This window comes from Rhipicephalus microplus, chromosome X (assembly GCF_043290135.1).
Source record: "Rhipicephalus microplus isolate Deutch F79 chromosome X, USDA_Rmic, whole genome shotgun sequence".
Taxonomy (NCBI): domain Eukaryota; kingdom Metazoa; phylum Arthropoda; class Arachnida; order Ixodida; family Ixodidae; genus Rhipicephalus; species Rhipicephalus microplus.
The window spans coordinates 200,385,715-200,404,887 of NC_134710.1; the positions used below are offsets into that span (position 1 = coordinate 200,385,715).

The 19,173-nt window shown below is 42.7% G+C and overlaps 1 protein-coding gene across 2 annotated transcripts; it reads right to left on the reverse strand.

The window, feature by feature from the left end:
* Positions 1-7,390: 7,390 nt before the first annotated feature.
* LOC119187658 (uncharacterized) lies at positions 7,391-16,000 on the reverse strand. Of its 2 annotated transcripts, none has more exons than XM_075878468.1 (3): positions 15,915-16,000; positions 12,414-12,834; positions 7,391-7,583 (listed from the first exon to the last, which is right to left on the reverse strand). In XM_075878468.1, the coding sequence occupies exons 1-2, from the start codon at positions 15,936-15,938 to the stop codon at positions 12,454-12,456; spliced, it is 405 nt and encodes a 134-aa protein (XP_075734583.1). In that variant the 5' UTR covers positions 15,939-16,000; the 3' UTR covers positions 7,391-7,583; positions 12,414-12,453. The 2 variants fall into 2 exon arrangements, with proteins under 2 accessions (XP_075734583.1, XP_075734584.1); XM_075878469.1 differs by having other exon boundaries at positions 15,828-15,967.
* Between the last annotated feature and the right edge of the window lie 3,173 nt (positions 16,001-19,173).

Below are 19,173 nucleotides of genomic sequence, written 5' to 3' on the forward strand. Positions count from 1 at the left end.
GCAGTAGCACACCTTCATGGGATGAAAACGGCGTGCATACACCCTTGTTTGAAGGAGCCGATTCGATCACATGAATGTAAGTCTGTGTGTCCGATTTCAGGCGAAGTAGGCCTGAAGTCTGAGCTACATGTATTCTAGTCGTATCAATTGTGGTTTTGGGACTTACTGAAGCATACTGTCCAACCACACAGCCCTCAAGGATGAAACACATTTTACGTTGATCTGCACTACTTTGGCATCAGCCCGTATTTGACCTTAATACAGCGACACGCAAAATACGTGGAAGAGACTGATTTGGGAACATCGCAATATTTGTAACAAATTATTAGATGGAGCTGCGGTATCAATGCAAGGAAACGGAAACCCCGCTGAGGGTGGTTGTTCAATGCGATATTAAGTTGATTCGCACGGATACATCGGGATCTGCTCGCCCAGCGCAGTATAACTCGGAAATCATCTGGAATGGTCTACATTCCACGTATGACGTAAAAAAAGTTGATAGTTGTACCCTCGATGAATGAACACGATTATCATTTTAAAACAAGTAACAATATTTGAAACAATATGCTGAGAGAAGAAAATAAAAAGAGTGCGATTTGCACTTAAGTCGGGCGTAATGCAGGTATACACTGCACCACCAAATCCACATGGTATGGCTGTCTAACAAAAGCCGCAGACAGTGACATGATTTCCTTGCTGCATTACGTTGAAAAAAAGGCGGGGGGGGGGTGGAATAAAACATTCCGAAACGGAAATTTGAACTGACGACCTGCGTCACTACCGCTTCTACAAGTGCACGTCAAGCCACTATGCCACCAGAACAGCTAGATTGCGGCATCTAAAATGACTACAAATTCATAGCAATAGGCCCTCCTACTTTTTAACAATACACAACGGTGACCGACCCCCTCACCGTAGTCATTGCTTTACGACGATGGGGCCGTCACTATAGCTGCGTTGCTATTAGACATTTTTAGTTTGGCGTACGAAAAAGCTGCGTACGCTGTGAAAATTACGTCCCGTGCTCGGCAAGGGAAGCGTGCGACAACACTTTTAGTTTAACGTACCTTGATTCATTCCACTCAAATAGATAGATGCTTATCACAAGTATTCTAGGTCCCACAACCATGGTCCCAGTAATAACGTGGCCTCTGTGATCTGCACGAAACATGACTACCAGGGTAAGAGCTTCCAGCGTATAAGTCAGGCCGTGGCGCTCGCTGTGTAGATTTTTAGCATCGTTCTTGGGTACACCAAATACTCACGTTACACTAAAAACCGACTGACAGGAACACCACACTCGGTTTGAAATCTAACAGAGCCAAACAAATCTATGCACTCTTCAACCGCAGGAAGCAACTGATCATGGGGAATAGAATAATACAAATCAGTCACGTCGACTGAAAAACCATGAAGTTGGTCCCAAGAAGTTGGTCAGCCTTTGTGGCCTTCATGACCGTGACGGAAAACTCAAAGGTTGTAGTAAGAAGCATCGAACTGTTTATGTTCCCTGTATCATATGCGTTGTTTATCGTATCCCGCTTTCTTGTGGTAAAGAGTATATTGGACAGACGGGCCGTTGCCTTAATGATCGATTAAGAGAACATTGTAATAATGTGAAAAACGGCCAGGGGAGTTGGTTGGCCATACTTTGTAAATCCTGCGGCTGCGCGCCGATATTCAATGCATGCACAGTTATCAAGAGAATGTTTGACAAGCTTACTAGAGAGATTATTGAGGCTGAGGCTATCGCTTCACTGGGGTCTAAGTGCGTCAGCACTCCCTCTCTTACGCTCAGTGATAAAGAATTGTATTTTTTAAGAAATTAATTTTTTGTGTGCATCATTCATGTCATGTGATGTTATTTTTCTTGGTGATATAGGCGAGCGTGCGGTGGTAATAAACATTATGTTGGAAGTTAGCACCTGTGCTATGTGTCCTCGTCTTGTGTCCCCGTTTCTTAGCGCTATTTTCAGTCGTGTATACGTAGGCTCGTTACGTACGCCCAACTAAAAGTGTCCAGTATGGTGGGCCCCCTTACGGTTACGATTTCACTTGGTGATGGGTCCCCTCACTTTAAACGGGTCCTGCGACACTTTTTCGACAGCTTTATTTAGCACCGGCACGCGTGTAGTAATGAATGCCAAGACGAATGATGCAAGATTGATGCAAATTCATGCACAAAAAAACGAAGTTAAGAGTCTTCTAAATTGGAAACTAGAAGAGACGACGAAAAGAAACGTTCTCTTTTGCATTTTACTCTCCCGCTGACGTCAAAGACCGCTTCCAATGACCATGCGCGTCTCATGAAAGCATACCGGAAATGTCACCTCATGGTGGCCTACCACAATATCTTGCTACCACTCTTTTTGACGGCGTCGTTACTATGGTTAACTATGTGATCTTTACTATGTGATTAGGAAGTTTGCGGCTATAGAGTGGCGGCAGCAAGCACACGACGAAGTTGGCTGGCGGCCCATGGGAGAGGCCCTTGTACTGCAGTGGGCGTAGTCAGACTGATGATAGGCCTTTTAGGGGTGACGCTTAATGCTGCATTTAGTATTATCTCGCGCTATACGTGCTGAAAATTTAAAGTCGATGCTAGTGCGAATGCGTAGACTAATCGAGGTAGCATGCTAGCATACATGGCATGCCTGGGTGCAGCCTGTCGCCGCGACTATATCATAATACTGCTGCGTCGGCCCTGTGACTTCAAAGAATGGTATTGTTGTCGAATAGGCGAATACATCCATAATTATCCGAGTGTTGTGTTCTGTTAGGTAACTTGCCTTCCCAAGAGCTTGTACTTTTGCGATAATTTTGCGGAACACCGCAATAATTATTGTGGCGTTTCGTGTGCCTAACAGACACATGATCACAGGAAAGGGGGACGAAGTGTGCCACAGAAGTATTTGATTGGACTTGCCGCACTTGACAGCCAACTTTGAGAATATTCAAGTTTTTGTGATTTACTGGTATACTGGTCTATCTTGGTATGAAGCCTACGCCATTTGTTCAGCGAAGAACTAATAAACATTCTGAGCACGATTGCGAGAGGGTACCTCTTTAAGACTCTGACTCTCTGTGTCTTTCTTTTATTTGTCTTTCAATCTATTCACCCTCTTCATCACTTCCCCGAACGCATTGTGGCAAACTAGACGTGCATCTTGTTTGTCTCCCTGTCTTTCTTTGCATCTCTCGCTCTCTGTCGTGGTCTATGTACTTTCGGCACTAAATAAAATGTGGACAGCGACACGCATTCGCATTGATATAGATGCCCATCATCTAGTAATACTCTTGTATAATAGCGCGTAAGTTCAGTGCTGCCAAACTGAACGTGCGCGCATATCAATGGTGATGACAGGGGTGCGGGTGCCACCATTGCTACGGATCGCTGCTGTTCGCATTTCATTTGACGCCAATAGTAAATATAGAATAGCAGCTATTCTACGCTTTTCTCACTCGACACTTCGCTAAACACTCCTGCTACCCTTTTCAATGCCGCGTGCAATCTTCCATGGCAAACGAAAAATTCTTTTGGAACGTTTGTCTCCCTCATTTTCATTATCTAAGCATGTAGGCTGTTTTTCAACACAAGGAAGCTGAGCAGTGGTCTAGCAGTGTTTTTAACATTTTTTGGCGATGTTCCCACCACGCGTTCTGAAAGGCATCAGTTTTTTGCGAAAAAATGTTGCTTGATGATGATAATGATGATAATAACGTTTAACAGACCTTTTTCTCAGTTTTGATCTAATAAAACAACTATTTAAAACAATATCTTCATGAAAGGGAACGCGCGAGCTCGTAACAGATAGTGTCGCACCGTTCATGTATACATGGCACACTGCCGAAACCTTAAAATAAAACGAGATAATGGTGTTGGTCTTTTCACTGCCAACACTCCCGTCATCGAATGTGTCTTGATTTTATATTTCATTCTTCATACCTATCATCTGTTTATATATATTTCTCATAACAGCTCCGGTCTATTTATTAGAATTGTTGCTTTCACAACTTCGTCTGCCACAAAAACGCAAAGTAATAAAAAAGAAGAAAACAGCAAGATGGGGGAGGGGCCGCAATAGACGGAAAGGTACTACTTTCTCATTTCGCAACTTCGCCGCGCTGCATGCGTGATGGAATGCTATTTACCACACGTTCGGCACGCTCCCTGTCATAAAAATGATGAATGCACATTGTACAAGGGCGAAAAAAAGCTACATCTTTTCGTAAGGGAGCGTCATGACCTTGAGCACTTTATTTTTCTTTTTTTTCAAACGCGCGGATTAAATTTGAAGGCTATTGAGTGCATAGGCACGTGGCGGCATCTTGATGTACCTCTTGATGCTCAATGTCCATGTATTCTGTGGTTACGGCGCAGTCATCTGGGCTCATAGCATCATTTATTCATAGAAGAGAGAACGTTAGCTTATTTTGAGAATAAATCGTAAATTCCATGCCTCTTGCTGCGCTATCATGATAAACTGACAGGTTTGAAGGAGGCCTGCCGACCGATCGACTGCGTGTTCTGACCATGTTGAGAAATTGTTCCGTGGCTCCTTGAATGTTTCGATCAGTATTAATTCCATCTCCTGCGTAAAGAAGAATTTCTTCATCTATCTTGCTGGGTGAAAAACTTGGCATTATATTATGTTGTGCTGCATCGTCTTCGGACATCCCGTTCTGCTAAAAAAGTTTGACCCGGTATGCTTTTTTTTTGTTTGACCTTATATAACAAGCCACTGCCTTTTTCGCTATCATACAGCTGTTGCCGGCTAGTCTCCTTCCTGCCATACTTGTAACTCAAAGCGTCTTTTTCAGTTCCAGTGATTGAGCCTAACTCCGTGGATCTCTTCATCTCGCTACCTCTTTGGTGAGTCCCGTTTCTCTATAAACTTTTTCACTTTTCATCTGAAAAAAGGCCACAAAGCACCGACCACTGTCCACACGACTGAAATCTTGGACCACGAAGCTCTTTCACTGAAACAGAAGTATATATGAGAACAAAGAACTATGGTTTATTGTGGCTTAACAACAGTGTGTCATGATTGGGACATATACCTCTGGTAAAGGCAACAGTGAAAGCACCGAAGAAATGAAATAACTTTAAGAAGTGCTCAAGTATCTGGTGAACTGAAGAAATTTAGGCAACACAAATAGTTTCTCGCCACAATTTTCATAGAGTTGGTGACTGACACCTTCAGCATATTGCCATGTGGTCGTGACGTTGAGGAAGGCAGGGACAGCATGTCTGAAATGAAAGTCTTTATTTGGCTTAACTTTTGTCCGGTAAATAAGAACTAAAAATTCAGGAATCAATGTTCGCCGTACTATCGGCGAACGAAGCGTCAACCATCGATAATCTGACAAGCGGTTACGTGCCTCGGCATTTATGCATGCACCGTCAAATACTACAGAGGGCTCCGGAAACTCAGCGGCAGTTTCGTTTTCAAGGAACATGAACACTCGAAGCGGTTGCCAAGCATCCTAAAATCCGGTTCAAGGGAGGGAGGTTGATGTGGATGGTCGCATTTATTGCCTTTCACGAGTTTACCCAGATGAAAAAAAATCAGTATCACTGTAATAAACTCTTTATATTTTTTGTTTCTTATTATGTGAAGGGCGGCAACTGGTTGACTTACTTAAGGGCCAAACAAGGAAACGTTTCTTTCTGCAGTAAGGGAGCCTTCATTTTTGTGAGCCACCTTATGTGACTCTGAAAGCTTCCTCACTGAGGAGCCCTCGGTGAAGGCATCTTTGGCGCTTTTTCAGCTTAAGGTTGCTGTGGGGCTACTTTCGCACGCCCCTAGGTCTGGTCCTGGCCATAAACGAGTGCTGCACTTCACAGCTAGCCCACGGGATGAGTTAACTATGTGATGGTGAGTGAGTGAATAAACTTTTATTTGGTCCGGCAAAACGGCACAAAACGCACACATGGCTAATTCCACAATGGGACCGACAGGTCTGCCCTGCTGGCTCGATCACGGGCACTCTGGACGGCCAGGCTTTGGTCTTCAAAAACGGGCTTTCGCACGAGCGTGTCCCGCTCTTCCTTGATGAACGTCGGGCCTAGTGAGCCGCACTCCCAGAGCCCGTGACTCAAAGTGGCAACCTCGCCACAAGCCACGCAAGAACTCTTCGTGTAAATTTTCGGATAGATGCTATTAAAGAACGCAGGATTAGGGTAAGAGTTGGTTTGCAGGAGTCTGAGTGTGACTGTCTGCAGTCTGCTTAGCTTAGATTGAGGTGGCGGGAACAGCCTTCTTTTTAAATAAAAGAGTTGGTTTGCAGAAGTCTGAGTGTGACAGCCTGCGGCCTGCTTAGCTTGGATCGAGGTGGCGGGAAGAGCCTTTTCTCTAAATGAGAGTTGATTTTCAGGAGTCTGACGTGACTCCCTGTGGTCTGCTTAGCTTGGATTGAGGTGGCGGGAAGAGCATTTTCTCTAAAGAAAAGAACTTTGTTATCTCAGTGTGCGTACTCAGAGAAAGTCCCTGTGTCCAGGAGAAAAGTCGCCTGATCCGAGGGTGTGGTCGGTAAAGTCATTCGCAGCCACGTGGGATGCCGTCGAGTACCAATATAGGCTTTTTTGCGTTTTTTGCGGACACGCAGGGCAAGATTGTCAGCTGTGCCTTGATTCGCACGGCAGACCCCAAGCTGGATGAGCAAGTGGCCGTTGCACTTGCTGCACAAGATGGTGGAGAGACGGCGTGGCCCTTCAGAGAAGAAAGCCAACGCAGTGCGTGATGATCTGTGATAACACGGAAAGGGCGACCATAGAAGTGAAGAAGGAATTTCGAAACCGCTCAAACAACATTGAGACATTCCGGTTCTGCTATAGAGTAATAGCGTAATAGGCCCGCTATTACTATGGAGTAATAGGCCCGCTGAATTAGCGCCAGAACTGCACCATTGCCGTACCACTCACGTCTGTGTGCAATTCTGTAGGAGCATCGGGGTCAAAATGTGCAATAATAGGAGGTTTCGTTAGAGCGGTGATTAGCTGAGAGAAGGCGTCAGCTTGAAGAGGGCCTCAACAAAAAGGGACGTATTGTTTGAGAAGGCCGGTGAGTGACTGTTCCAGCGCCGCAAAGTTTTTCACGAACCGGTGGAAGTAGGAGCAGAGGCCCACGAAACTGTAAACATCATGGATAGAGCGTGGAAATGAAGCTAATTATTATTATTATTATTAAATGTAGGCGTTTCATGTATGGAAACCAGGGTATGATTATGAGAGACGTCGTAGTAGAGAGCTCCGTAAATTACCATCACTTGGGGTCTTCAGCATGTACCCAATCTACTTGGTATAACGCCAACTAAATGGCAAGATGTATAAAAATAGATCTAACAAAGTACTTCCAAATGTTACAAGAGAGGTCAAGGAAGACCATGATGGATGTTCAAAATTTTATTTAAATAATATTTACAAGTACAGAGGTCCAGCTCTGCGTTCAGGAGGAACATGCGTTTCCATGTGATGAACTGCTGAAAGCGTTAACTTCTTTAAAGTGATGTAAATTTAGGTACAGAAGTTTCAGCGACCTAATTTCAGTGTGCCCATTTTCAACATGGTGGTTAAAACACATCTGAAAAGAAAGAGGAAAAAAACAAAAAAAATAGTAAGCAGGTGCATAAAACATCACTCCTAATCTTTCTTTGCTCGAACTCGAACATGTTCTGTTTCTGAACTATCGCATAAACCGTATCCCTCATAAGAGAAGTTGTACGGGGAATACGATATCGAAGTCATTCGCAAGGCAGTTGATCGAAGTTGTCGCTTTATTTCGAAGTAGAAGCAGCACTGCAACAGTGGACTTCCTAGTGATCTTGCCATTCTCTAGATGACAACTTCGTTACGTGTTGCCATTACGCAGTGATGTTAACGTACCCTTTTTCATCCATTGAAGACACAGCACACTTAGGCACCTGTTAAAAGCCACCAATTATGCTAGAATTGCTCGCAAGGGAAACTTACAGCCAATATCTAGAAGGGACATAATGTTAGATATGTGTGCATGCAGGCCAATGGCAAACAGCATAGAATGAATAGCTTCCTGAATTCGACCACCGATATCAATGTACTCCGCTTAAATTCCAGCAAGCATAGGTAAGCTTTTTCTGCGTACATAAAGTGCATGAATTCAAGGGTGGAATATTATTCATGGCATAGCTTGTGCTTTTATGGCAAATCAATGTTACAAAAGAATTTCGCGATGTGCACATTCCGTCACGAGAGAAAAACGAATGATATGCAATGTTCCCACTGTAGACATGCAGTATAAATAGAAGCACTGATACATGCAAAATAGTTCCGACAACAAGGAGACAAGCATAGCTTGCTATTCGATCTCCCTCATGAATTCTAGTTACAAGAACCACATTATTGATATAAGCAATTTGTTCTTGTTTCTTGTGGTATATCTTGGCTGCGTATGAGTTGTATATAATCGCCCTTAGCCATTTACTTTATCAACGCCGCCAGTTTTTTAATGCGTTAACCTCGTACTAATACCAATGGCATGTAATCACTGGTGCACATAGGTAGGCCAACTCACCCATGAGTCGGCTTGCTCGAACTCGCTCAGAGTAAGACCAAGCTATGAGTCTTACCCCCGTATTCAGAAACGTTGCTTGACTAGAACTTGACTTGCCACCGGCTTCAATGCAGCGCAAACGCGTTCCGAACGCGCTGTTTTAGGTAGTGCCGAGGCAGCACTAATGCGCAGACGCGTTTCAAGCGCGCTGCATTGAACGCGGTTTCAAGTTCGTCAAAAAGCGTTTATGAATACGGGAGTTAGTCTGAACGATTGTGGGTGAGTAATGTTTTGGTGAGTCTGAAATCCCAGTGAGTCCGGTTTAAGAAAATTTTCGTGAGTTTGAGGCTGAGTGAGTCTGGTTCCTGAATATTTTGGTGAGTTTGAGTTCGAGTGAGTTCTAAGTGTAAAATATATTTCATAGGTGAGTCTGAGTGAGCTCTACAAGTTCTGCCGATCTATCCTCTTGCATCCTTTCCGTGATAATTAGAAAGATCTATGGCTTTTGAATTCTGCCTATGTTGGCATAATATGACCATAGTGTTCGCTGCTTTAAAAGAAAAGGCAGGCGTGTTAAGACTCCAGTGACCATAGAAAGATTGCACACACTATCATTCACCATCACGTACGACGCTCAACTACCTTCTTTGTGTACTCGAGTCATGTTCTTGACTTTTTTGTATAGTTTGGACATTTTTATTGTAAAAAATCTTGAAGGTTCACATATATCGCATGCTGAAGTATGTACGTTGTTTTGTAGAACCACATTTTTTATGGCCCACTTCACCCAACCTGGTTCTATCGCCACAAAAACCCGTTAATTATTTTTTTCATATTTCACAATCACTTGCTCACATCTGTGTTGACAGTTACGAACGTACAGGTGGGAAATTGTTTGCATCCTTGAATTGCCAGCCCAAATAATTTATACGGTAAGTAAGACACGAAAATGGATTGTGCCTGTCCAGCCATACGGTATAGTGATTAAGAGAACCAAATATTTTTAAAAATGTGGTTAGCCGCATCTGGGTGAAACAAATGACATATGGTATTGGATGTTATATGGTGCTCATGTTAAGTTTTTATATTGCGCTAAGTAGTATAAATAACACCAAATGATAAAAAAACTAACATTCTCTTTAGTACCAAGTGCGCTTAGTTGCGTCATAGAGGGCATATCAAAATGACCTCTCCAATTTTGTGTGGCAGTGTGCATGCTGCGTGGAGATTTTGTTTTAGTATAGAAAGAAAGACCTCTAAATGGGAAATATAACCACGCGACTGAGCACATGTGATACCATAAAGAAGCGCTGTCAAATGTGCTTCGAGAGAGACAACCGGCTAGCAGACCCTGAACGCATCACTTATCAAGAACGATGGTTGTTCCCCCGAATTACGTTTGAGAGCACTTCAGTATGCTGGGGCAGCAGCGCAGTCACGTGGTCTTTCTTTATACTTCACTGGATATCTTGAAACACGGAAAGAAAAATATCTCAAAACAATTTAGGTATGCGGCCCCAAAGCAAATAGACGGTAGTTTTCGAATGCCCTCTACAATGTTACGAAAAGCGCTCGGTACTAAAGTGAATATTAAAAGTTTTCCGCAACTGACCTTAGTTCAATCACTAATTAGGCCACATAATAAACCCTATCATGAGCCATATGACGGCGAACCCAAGGCCGTTGGCTGCATTCAGTTGCAGTTAACTAGTTTTCCAAAATATTCTGTTATAGTTATGGTTATGTGAAACACCCTCAGACGTCAACTAAAAAAGCTAGAGAGAAGCACTGTCTTGGCGATTGCTCACTGTATATGGCGGTGAAATCAGTTGTTGCATACACGGAACCGGTTATCAGCTTACTCATGTTAAAACTGTCTCAAAGACAAATGCAATTTTTGTGACCATCCGGTAAATTCGTTTTAACGTACACTATACCTCAAACAGCGCTCATCTGCGTTTCTCAATAGTTCCTTGTCCCTTCTTGTGTGGTTGTAAGTATAATGAACAACCAACTTGCCCAAACAGGGTAGCCAGCCGGTCTGAGAACTAGCTAACCTCCCTGTCCTTCCTCTTTCAATCCTCCTCCTCCTCCTCCTCCTCCTCTTCCTCCTCCAACTTGCCCAAGTTTTGCACTCAAGCAGCGAGAACACAACGCAAAGTTAAATAAAATGTCTCAAAAAACACTATGTCGCCTGCATTGTGGATGGTCAACGTGCGCTGTCCCTGTCACTGATCTGATCACGTTGCTGGAATCACATACTATAAGTAATTTCTCAACAAATATGGCACTTCTTTGTGCGTGTAATTTTTCAAAAAATTTGTCATTTTTAAACCACGTGAAAGGACGAACCTATCACTGCACTCCAATTCAACATTACAATTCTAATATGTGCCTTCATACAAGGGCGAAAACATTTGGTTGCTGAGCCTTCACCGTGATCAAGCATCCTTCATGTTAAACGAACACATGGAACGCATATAATGACAAAGACAGTCTTGCAAATAGCTGAATTGCTTTCTGAACGTTTGAGGCCTAATTCAGAAAGCTTTCTATTCGTGTGAATGTTTTTCCATTGGCCAGCAGCCTTCACTAATAGCATATCCGGCATCACAATTTGCTTAAGTTGTATCATGCACGTAATAACAGTTGATTTAGCATTGTAGATTAAATTTTGTAGTAACAGTCTTTCTTGAGTTTGCATGAATAGGTTCACAATACGCCTTCATTGTATGACATTAACTGAGATGTCTTGTTACAGAATGAAACCTTCTGCGAAATTATTCTTTTTTTTTTGTAAATGCACTACAACTATTCTCACATATTACTTCATAGTTGCCCATTCTTTACTAATATGAAGTCAAGGCAAGCGTACCTAGATAGATGAGTGGTCACAACGCTCGCTCAATCTTCGAGACGCAGTTACGAGTTATTCCTTTCCAAGAACTCTTTTTTCTCGCCGCATTCTTTTTCTTTATTCATCTTTCGTTATCTGTCTTCATTTCGGTCTTCCTGTACGAACTCCTTCACCCATTAAAGTTATTGCATCCAACGCTAGACAAACCGGTGCATTGTTCTGAGAGCAAAGAAGGAAAAGAAGGACATGAAGGAGGCGATGAAGAAAGTGTGTGCCGTTTCATGAAGCTTATAGATGTGTTCGTCATGTGTGGCATGTCGGTTGCAGCGTCCCGAGAAACATATGTTAACATAGGTCATCCCGCAAACAAACATTTCTTGCCCCATAAATAGAGGTGTTTTATAACGAATGGTTTTCATGCGTGTTTTCAACGTGGGATAATGGCGCTACCACTTCAGTGTAGGCAGGCGCTACGCGAACGGCACTCCCTGTTCGGATCATGGTCGATGGTTAATAAGTTATAGTGAAGTTCACTACCCCCGTAACGTTATTCTGTCAAGCATAACAGTTTAACTACAATAACCTTATTCAAATGATATGCCTTCAAGGCTGAAGTTGTGGTTGATGTTGTCCAACGACCATTAACAACAGTTGAAGCGAAGTATTGCGTAGTCGCAAAAAAAAACAACTTTTCGCAATGCTTACTTTTTCTCCATTTTTTTGTTAGCTTGACACTTCTACGATGCGTCGTATTTATTGTAGCAATACGTGAGATCCTATGTAGTTCAGACACTTGCGGGACAATAGGTGTTCGTACCTACCTTATGTGTTAGGTTTCTTAAGTTCACGTGATTTACACGTAAGATGTTTTCGAATAATAAAGGTAATTTTCCTGTGACCACAAAACTATTATTATCTAATAAGTAGTGCGTTTTTAAACGTCTACAATGTGCAGTAAAAGAGCATAAGGTTATTAGAGGTGTGTAAGACTTTTTCTAGTGTACACAGAGTTGTGAAGTGCGCACCTTTGGTATACGAGAGGCATGTTGAAAAGTGAAATGCGCTTCACCACCAGTCACCATAGGCACCATGATCCCCACCAAGGCCCCCACCGTGTCCATTGCCATGACCATGTTCTTGACCATGGCCGTGTCCTCTCTTGATGACAATAACTTTGTCGTATCCTTCATGTCCTTCACCATGACCATGCCCGTGGCTGTAGTGACCCTGGTTGCCACCTCCGGGGTGAATTTTTTTGATATGGTGAATAGTCTTTACGAGAAACGTAGGACCCTTAATTACGTGGGTCTTGTAGTCGTGGTCATGACCATGACCACGTCTATAGTCACTATCGCTGGTCTTGCGCACATAAACTCCATGGCCTCCATGACTGTAGCGGCGATACCCGGCTGCCGACATCCGCAAGCATAACAACGCCACGATGACCTACAAATAAGTGATGGAAGGTCACATGATAAGAATCGTAATACCAAGTAACACTTAAAGAATAATAAGCACCATCTGGACTATTTTACAAGAACTCCTTGTCAGTCTTTCACGATAGCTTGCAGCTTTTGGCATTTAGTTACCTGAATCATTTGCCTCTGAAGACATGGGAGATAAGGCCTCTATCCAGACTACTTCGAATCCATGATTAAACGTATCGCACCTCGCAGCCTGCAAGATCTTATAATAAGCCATTTGGCATTGGTCCTAGATCAGATAGCTTCATCTACCTGCCCCGCCAGTTGCTGTACAACGAGCAACGCCACTGAAATATTGCAGTCGTTCTATTTTTCTAATTCAGCTACGACTGAATTTAAAGAACGAAAATACCAATCTCAATTTTTACCTGTGCTATGTTTTTACAAAGAAGACTGAAAAGTAAGCTAATTAGTATTCGTTCATAATGAAAATCAACAATGTAGTGCGTATGCGCGCGCTTTTACGTTTTTTGTGTGCCAATCGTACGTGTGCGCGTGTCCGATCATTTGTATTTTGTTCTTTTATGTTACGCAATATAAATACAATAGAGGCGGAAATGTTGTAGGCCCGTGTACTCAGATTTGGGTGCACGTTAAAGAACCCCAGGTGGTCGAAATTTCCGGAGCCCTCCACTACGGCGTCTCTCATAATCATATAGTGGTTTTGGGACGTTAAACCCCACAAATCAATCAATCAAATCAATCAATAATAAATACAATATGTATTTCAGAGGGAGATCGGAACTTGGTGTATACAAAATATAAGAGGAATTCAGTAAAGCGAATGCCACAAATATTAAAGTAAGCGGAACGTTTTATCGAGATGCGATCTCCTTTCGTGATGCGCACCCACAAATTCCCGCCTACGTTTAGTTATGACAAATATAATAATAAAAATTGGGCTTTAATGTCCTGAAACCACCATATGATTATGAGGGAAGTCAAAGTTGAAAATTACGAACCACCTGGTGTTCTTTAGCCTAATGAAGATTATGCTGGAGGAGGCCGTACTCGAAGGTCATCAGTAAAATGGTAAGAGAGATTCCACAAAACTTTTGTAACTGAACTAACGTGGACCACAATATTCGAGCTAAATACATAGAGGCCGAGCATAAAGTCTTCGATCCCGGCCGCTGTGGTCGTGTTTGGAGGAAGGCAAAAAAATGATAGGAGCCCGTATACTGTTCAATGTCAGTGCACGCTTTAGATCAAAATATGTCTAAGAGCAAGAGCACAAAGGTTAACTTCTTCGAGTGAGCTTAAATTAGAAACGTCGAAATAACAATTGAGTCTTCTCATGTTCTTCGTTACTCGAGTCTAATAGTGACTATTTGAAATATCAATATTTCATTTTCACATCCTCCGAATATGTCGCAGATCGAATGCATGAAGCATGTAATAATACTAATCACATCCACTTCAAACATGACACACAAAAGCACGGTACATCACTCTTACTTGCATTATTATAATCTGCAAGGCAGCAAATTTGATCAAAAGTAGTGCTCACTGATGCGAAATTGCAGATATTATTAAAAGTTGACATATAAATGCGAACTGCATGCTCCTCGTGAAACATGTGGTAACAAGACAGTTTGGAGACTTTATTTCTCGTCACTTACAAGCATAATTGATTGCTACTTCATTCGATTCGCGCTAGGTGCTACTCACTCATATTTGAATTAGTCTAAATGTAGCATGCACATGACTCTGATATTTTCTGGTCACAAGACAAATAATACTCTTCAGCTTAGTTTTCTGCTTCTAGAAGACAAAAGCAACATTACTGAGAACCAAATTGATCTCTTAATTTGTCCAATATATTTTGTTTACACATTGCGTAATGAAAGAAAGAAGGAGAACCAAATTGCAGTATTGCAGTACTCTATTTCCAGAAGCCTTGGTAATTGAAATAATCTGCTTTGACATTGGCAGAATGAACGACGTACTTGTTATTCAGAGCAAACGCCCTCGTAAAACGCGGTTTCACATCGCGAATAAATTAGCAAAGACTTTCACACCGTACTTTCAACTTTCAGGGAATATGTGAAATGACGTCCTAACGGTCATGGCCTGTTTGTCATTTACAGGTCTCTAATAAAGAATGTATATCCCACGGTAAACGATGCTCACTAGAAATAAATGATTACGGTATGCTTTTTGGAAGAGTTTCACAACAACAGCAATAAAATGTAGCAATGTAAAAAGGCACTATACTAACACAACTAAAACAAATTCACTGGTTTTTGCGCATATTAGTACGCAAAAAGCGCGTCATACCCGTAAGTTGCAACTTGATGACTTTTTTTAAGTACCATCTACTAGAGAAAACCAAAATGAGACAGTGCTACATTACTGTAACAATACTGCCAAAACCATTAGAGCAACACACATATTGCGCCATTATACGTCGTAATCAACATTTATGGGATCTTAACTGTGCAGAGTGCAGGGATTGATTGATTTGTGGGGTTTAATGTCCCGAAACCACCATATGATTATGAGAGACGCCGTAGTGGAGGGCTTCGGAAATTTAGACCACCTGGGGTTCTTTAACATGCACCCAAATCTGAGTACACGGGCTTACAAAAATTCCGCCTCCATAGGAAATGCAGCCGTCAAAGCCGGGATTTGATCCCCCGACCTGCGGGTCAGCAGACGAGTACCTTAGCTACTAGACCAGCAGAGTGCAGGGAGAGCGCAACGTTATATGGGTACTTGTTTTTGCAAAATAAATTTCTGCTGCTTGTGAAGACTTAGCTTCACCAACAGTTGGCAAGTTGAAAGCATCTCTTGGTATTTTCTTATTGCGTAGAACGGCACGTTCGTAGGAGTACTTTAATATTTTTCTATGAGCAAGTATTAAGCACTAGTGTTTGCTAAATAGTAAGGACACAACTGTAAGCTCTTACTTAATTGAGTACAAGTGAGCAATGAGCAACAATGCATTTTTACCTCAGTGTTCACTTGCTGTGCTGGCTGGTAAAAACTGCATTAAAAGCTATTCACATCGACATGCCTGCTCAAAATGTAACACCTTACCAGAGCACAGCCTGACGTTGACATTCCGTTGTCGCCGCACAGCCGCTAGCCTTGAAAAACCTTCGCCGTCTGCTTATATACCAAAGCCAAAGGTTGCGATTTATCTGAGCGGTGAGGGGCGCTCCTTTTACATGTTCGAAGAGGGCGAGTGTGCGTACTGCGCGCAACTCAACATCGGCGGCCGATATGGGATCGGGTGGTCGCGCCGAAACTAAGACCAGGCAGACGACCATATAGAGCAGGCATTCTTTTTCTTTTTTGTTTTTTTTTGCAGGTGGCTTTTTTTATGTCAGCCAGCGGCCGAGAATGGCAGATAAAAAACATGCCGAAGGCGTCTTCTCTCGCGTTTCTGAGAGTTGTTTTTTTATTAAGAAACAGCGCTCTCTTTTGACCACAAAGCGAAGGGACGTGCCGCACCAGCGACTGCTCCACTTTCACCGCGGTTGCATGTGACGGTGGCCGCGGGCACCGTTCGACGTAAGCGAGCCCGTGGCAATGACAGGATCGAAAGTGTGAAGAGCTCAGAAGCGTACTGTAAGGATGAGACACTAGCGAGTTTACAGGGCAATTATTTTTAAACCAATTGCACACTTAACTACGGCTGTATGCCGAAATACTGCAGTGCCTATTTTGCTTGCGTTTATTGGTACGTTATTTTGGAGCCAGCCTTCACAACAGGGTGAGCAGTTTTCACAAGTATTTACGTTTTTTCTGCGCAAGTGACAAAAAAGTAGTAGAGCTCCCCTGGTCCTCGCTCCTCAGGTGATTGCAGCACTTTCGCGATAAAGTGATGCAGGCTGGGATGTCAGTAGCTATCGTTTATTCCTGGAGGCAAAAACTAAGACGACACGTAAATATATTATCGTGAGGCCCTACGCTGTACCCATCTTCACGTTCCAGCAAGCACCCATTTCATCCTCTCTCAGCGAAAACGAAAACTAGGACATCCAAATAAAACTCCATGGGGTAAGGGCCTGGCGTGTGTGTCTCGCAAATACGTGCTTCGCCTCAAGGGATCCCCGCTACAGAGGCTCACATGACAAGATAAAGGCTGGATAACAATGTTTTCGTGTTTTTTTCATAGCTAACGAGTCTTCTTTTATACTTTTTTATTATTATCCAGACATCAGTTGGCCATGGGCCTAACGTATTGTGGCTGCAATCACTGAAGTATAGTTTTCTTACAGCTGAGAATTCTTGATTCTAGCCTAAATGCAGCTTGAGTTCTGGGCTTTGCACGTTCCATAACCGAACTTCAATAAGTACGGAACTACAGAACAATTACGGTGAATATGAGTTAGTTAACGGGCAAGTAAATCCACTTACACAAGCAATTTTTTCATTTCACCCCCCCCCCCCCCGCCTCTTCCCAAAAGAAATGCACCTGTAATGGGCGGGTTTGGAACCTCGAGCTCGGCAGAGCGATGCCGCACTGCTTCGATCTTCGACAAAACTGGAAACTACCCGCCTTGGACCCTTCGTACGTGCTCGAAGCCTTTAATCAAATAACTATATTAGTGGGCTACTGTCAGGCACGCTTCTGTCGAAGTCGCTGTCGTTTGCGAAGTGCCTCTATAACTTAATATCTGTACAAAACATTATGCGAAATTCCTTTTAAATTGACTATATTTGAAATAGAAGTGTTTGGAATACATGCTTTCCTTCATGCTGATAAAGCTAAACCCCAATATTAATCAGGTTTCCAAAGCTCCCTTTTCGTACTCACTGTCGCTTGCTCTGGAATCCGCCACGTTTGGTCTGCCTAAACAAAATGTTTAGTTGAAACGCAATTAATACAAAAGCATCCGCCTATATCTTGCAATATACCAGCAGCGTAGCGAGAAATGTTAACCCGAAAGTCTTTTTTTTTTTTTGGTGTCCAAGTTTTCAACGGCTTATTTCTATCCGGATATAAGCCAGTGGTATACAGATGACAAGTAAATACCATAATAAAAAGCTCAATGAATTTTATGATCTAGAAGTCAAACCCATGACTACTCGGGCATCGACGATAGATGCCGGGCGATATCAACGCTTTTTATATTTAGCTCTTTTTTTCCTAGTGAGGCGGACTATTCGACAGCAGCGACGCTATCGGTCATGATGATGATGATTAATAAAAAAACAGGTTTGCGAGCGTGCCTTGTCGGTTAACTAAATGAACAGTGTTTCTTCATCATCAGCCTGAACACGTCCACCGCAGGACAGAGGTCTCTCCCGAGTTCTGCCAGTCAACTCGGTCCTGTGCTTGCTCCTGATTCTTCATACCAGCAAACTTCCAAATCCCATATGCCCACCTAACTTCCTATCTCCCATTTACCTCCTTGCCTCTCTTGAAATCTAGTGTGTGATCATTTTAATGACCCGTGGTTATCTTAGCTTCGCGCCACGTTCCATGCCCATGACCACTTGTTCTTATTGATATCGAATATGATATGCTGAACACCTGTTTCTTCCCTGATACGCTCCGCTCTGTTCTTGTCCCTTAGGGTTACAGCAACCAGTTTCCTTTCCATTGCTCACTGCGTCGTTCTCAACTTAGGTTGAACCCTTTTGGTAATCCTCCAGGTTTTTCCTCCGTAAGTAAATGCCGGTAAGATGCAGCAGTTATGTACCTTCCACTTGAGGGATAGTGTCAATCTATCAGTTAAGATTTGAGAATTATTGCCGATTGTGCACCACCCCAATCATGTTCTTCTCGCTACTTCAATCTCGAGGCTAAGCTCTGCGGTTACTACCTGTACGAAGTAAACATACTATTTTACAACTTCAAGTGCACTTCTACCAATGTCGAAGGGCTGTTTTCTTCCGAGGTTGTTGTACATTACTTTCATTTTCTACAGATTATTTTAGGACCTACTTTCCTGCTCTTCTTGTGTAACTTAGTAATCACGAATCGCAATTTGTCCCCCGAGTTAGTAAGAAATGCAATGTCATCGGCGAAGTATAGGCCACTAATGTACTCTCCACTAATTCGTATCGCTAGCTCTTTCCATTCTTGGCATCTGAACACCTCCTGTAAGTACGTGGTAAATAGAGGTCGTACCCCTTGTCCTATATCCGTCTTTATCGGTATTCTGTCGCTTCCTTTATGAATCACTATTCAGGCAGTTCATCCACTATAGATTTTTTCCACGATGTTTATATATGATTTGTCAACGCCTTGATTTCGCAGTGCGCGCATGACTCCTTATATCTCTACTGAATAAAATGCCTTCTCGTAATCCATGAAGGCTATTTATAGAAACTGAATGATTTC

Coding starts and splice junctions, on each gene's coding strand:
- LOC119187658 (XM_075878468.1), bottom strand. CDS start 15,938: ATGTCAACGTCAGGCTGTGCTCTG. Junction 12,835..15,914: donor CAACGTCAGGCTGTGCTCTG/GTAAGGTGTTAC, acceptor ACTTATTTGTAG/GTCATCGTGGCGTTGTTATG.